Raw genomic sequence first — 3,884 nt, forward strand, 5'->3', positions numbered from 1 at the left:
ATCATGAGAAATTATGCCTATCCTAGAGAGATGTAACTAATTGGCATATTACATAGAGGTCCCTGAGGTTATTAAAAAAGATAAAAAAAACGCCGCTACCGTAACGCAGTAAGGAAAAAGAAAGGAAAACAACATTTTCGAAGCCTTATTGATTTGTAAAGTACTCAAAGTAAAAAATGAAAACAAAAAAAGAAAAGAAAAAAAGAACGCTCACACCGGAAAGTTAACAGGTCTTGGCTAACTCAATGGTTAATAACTAGACTATACAGAGGAAGATCGTACATATTTAACTGCTAATATGTCCGCATAAACACGTGCAGGCGTGACGTCAAAGCATGGAAGAACATGTATCGAGGAAAGCTTTGTTTTCGGAGATAATCACCACTGATGCGCTGCTCAGTGTACTTGTGGAGTGATTGCTTTGGCCCACCGCACAGTGGTCCGCCACGTGCCCGACCTTTGCAGCAATGCGACGCATAACCTCCTGACAATATTCCTCATCCCACACTCTTGTACACTTCCGGGGTAGCGGCACACGCCAGCGCTCACAGTACGGCGTTAGCAATTTCTCACGCTGCGGACCCTTGAAGGTACTGAGCAACATCTGAAGTGAAGTCATAATCATTTGTGCCGATTCACCAAGCTCCGCACGTGACGAGCTATTTTCGCTTGTGGAGTTGGTGGTCTCATTTTCATCTTCGAAGAAATACTCCCGGTCAAGGCGGAGGGGTGCGAAGGTACGACCCGGTACCGCACTTAGCTGGTACAGCTGCACCGGTTGAGGAACGCCACGCAATGCCACGGGTCCGAGTGCGGTCACACCGAACTGTTGCCGCTCCGACTCACTCAGAGACATATAAGTTGCATGTGTTATTAATACTTGCCCACCGTTAGCAACACTCTCCGTGCGTGCTGCCATGTTGGTGGCGGGACCGTAGTAGTCGTAACCTTTTGTGACTTCATCATGCCGAATATCACACAACCCGGTGTGAATACCAATGCGTACGCGTAAACCACTCCACAACCGACTGTACACTTCGGGGTCCAGACATGCAGTAGGAGAAGTGTATTCATTATCCTCCTTCGCATTCGTTTCCTCCAACTCACGGTAGAAATTGTCGAATACATCCGTACCCCAGTCGTTGTGCAAGAACATGAGTTGAACATCTGCTGCCAGTTGAACCGCTTGGGACGGGTGCTTGCTCGCGATCATGAAGGAGTCTCCAATGGTCTTAACTTCGTAGCAGTTATGCCTCAGCACCAGTGCACGGATCAAGCGGTGGTGCGCGGCTACCGCCTCCGTCATGAGATCGGGATGCGCCGCCCACTGGGCTGTGCTGTTCTCGATGTCAGTGAAGATAAGTGTCACGGGATCAGTTGGTTCCCTCGGCGCTCGGTCGTTATCACGCTTGTTCCGCCTACTGCATAGTAGTGCAACACCAAGGGTAGCAAAGAGCATCAACGCGATAACTGATCCCATTACGATACCAGCAATCTCAGAGGATGTTAGTTGCTCGCGAGGCTTCTTATACTCCATCGAAGGCGTAATGGGATCCTCCGCTACAGGAAGAGAAGGGTTCAGAACACGAGCGAAGGACCACACAGCGATATCTGTGGCACCGTAGTTCCAAACACAATTACTCGACAGTTGCACGCCGTTAGCGACGCAGTCGACATCGTTAAAGGGCCCATACTTCATGTCATCGACAACAAACGACGTTTGCCAAAACACTTGCTCTGCGAGTAAAGCGGCATTCACTTTCTTCATGGGTACTAGGAGAGTTTGCATCACTCGGGCGACAGCGAAACCACGCAGTGACATCGGCGACCACTGCTTCGGATCGGGAATAGCTCTGTGGTAAGCAGTAATGGTTTCTGATTTGGAACTATTATCAGCCCAATGCGGTAAACTAGTGGCGAAAAATAGGCGCTGTGCTTTAGTGTTTGTAGTTGCATTGAACTCTGATATGAACTCCTCGTACAGCAGTACCAGGTCCGTGAAGGTGATGAAAACTCGAGCCTCAGGGTGGGTTTCAAGGTGCTTGGATATCAATTTTACATCAGGAGCTGTGAGTCCAAGGACGAACGTATCGCCACCGCGTTTGAGATGACTTTCACGAATAGGGGAAGCAACATCCAAGAACACTCCAAAACCAGGTGACACGCCAAATGTCACCAATGACATTGCCAATACCTTGGCAATTTCACCTGCCTCATCGCTTCGGATAATGGCATCGGCGAAGCTGCTTTCCGAGTGTGAGAGGTATCGGGCGAATACGTAGAGCTCCTGTGCGAGCGTAGGAAAGAAGTGTATAACATGCCGTCTGAACATACTCAACTGAGGGAAAACCACCATCGGGTCAAAGAAAATAAGACCTTCTGTGCTAAGCACATCATTGGTCACAACGCCGAAGACAGCAGAAATGACAATTTTATCCAGCATCTTATCAAGATCTGTTGCCGCCCCTGAAAGCGAGGACTCGAGAGGATGAAGGAAGAGCCTGTCATCCTCCCAGATCCGGTTGTTACGTGAGAGAGTCGTTGCACCACTAAAGTACCGAGAATTGGCACGATGAGCAACAGTGTGATCGGATGCCAATATGACGACACCGCTAAGCGGGGCACCTACGCGGACACCCTCGCTGAAGCACCGCGATGTACCCCAGGTCAGGAATCCTTCCCTTAGTGGTTCCAAATGGTATTGGTCAACAACCTTCTTCATGTACACTATATTACCCCCTTGGTTGCAACGGCGGACGGCACCTTGACGTTGTGCGTCCTCACTGCATTCACCGCCAAAGTCACCAATCACCATGTCGTCGATCAGGTAGCGGCGCTGATTATACAGTGAAGCCTTGAATAGGGTACGATTCGTTAATGAGACACTTTCAACTAGTGCCCGCACAAGCAACTCCCCAGCGAGCCACCCGAGAACCATCAGTTCCCCATCATTGTGGTTAGTGCTAAAGTGCCCTGGCTTCGCAAAACCGCCCCAGTCCTTGTTTGTCTCTAGGTGTTTAGTCATTTCCCTTTGGAAGCGTTGGATCACTTCATATTGCGCATCACCAGCGAGTGGGCTTGTACCGGTGATGACGATTTGTCCGGGTTTGAGATTGGCACCAGCCACCTCCAGTGCCTTCTTCCAGTTCTTGAGTAGGAAATTTTGCATATTGGAGACGGTAAGTACATACGCTCCTGCTGTGCGATTATCCGTCACCATCTTCGTGATGAACTTCGCGGTGAGGTCGTGTGGGGAACCAAATAACAGAACAGCCTGCGGGCGTGTATCCACAAATTGTTTCCACTCCGCCTCGAATGTAGCGTCCTCGCTCCGATCATCACCGCCTTCGATAGCAAACGTGCCACACAACTTATATCCCATCATAGACATCACATCCCGTGCGAATAGAAGCGAGGTCTCACCAAAGTGCGTGTCCTTGAGGTACATGAAGCCTACGCGCGGGACCCGAAGGAATACGATAGCATAGCGGACGAGGGCAAGTAACTCGGCATCTGGCTCGACACTTGGATAATAGAAGTGGGGATTCCACCCACGGGTTTTATCAGAGTAAGAAAGAGGTGCAAAGGCAACCAAATCATGCACCTCTAGCCTGTCTTGTACCCAAAGTACATTTTGATTACCCAGTGGCCCCACGATGACCAGAAGCTCGTTGTTCGTCCGTTCTACTGTGGTGTTAAACAACTGCTCGATTGGCTCATCGTACGACGAAGGTTGGATCAGAGAAACCTTGAACATCGAGCTCACTTCATCTTCACGTGCTGCAAGGGATGCACCCAGACCTGCGTTGAGGGAGTCAACGACGTCGTTGGGGGAGCCGGCGCCGTACATGAGGCTCAGCACTTTGACTGTCACAACATCTGTT

General features: G+C 49.9%; 1 pseudogene across 1 annotated transcript; it reads right to left on the bottom strand.

Annotated features, from left to right (window-relative positions):
* Positions 1 to 403: 403 nt before the first annotated feature.
* TEOVI_000292500:pseudogene lies at positions 404 to 3,874 on the bottom strand (annotated as a pseudogene). Its single transcript has one exon. A coding segment is annotated over exon 1 (3,471 nt).
* Positions 3,875 to 3,884: the final 10 nt, after the last annotated feature.

The sequence above is a fragment of the Trypanosoma equiperdum genome, assembly GCF_001457755.1.
Source record: "Trypanosoma equiperdum strain OVI genome assembly, contig: ctg_636, whole genome shotgun sequence".
Taxonomy (NCBI): Eukaryota; Euglenozoa; class Kinetoplastea; order Trypanosomatida; family Trypanosomatidae; genus Trypanosoma; species Trypanosoma equiperdum.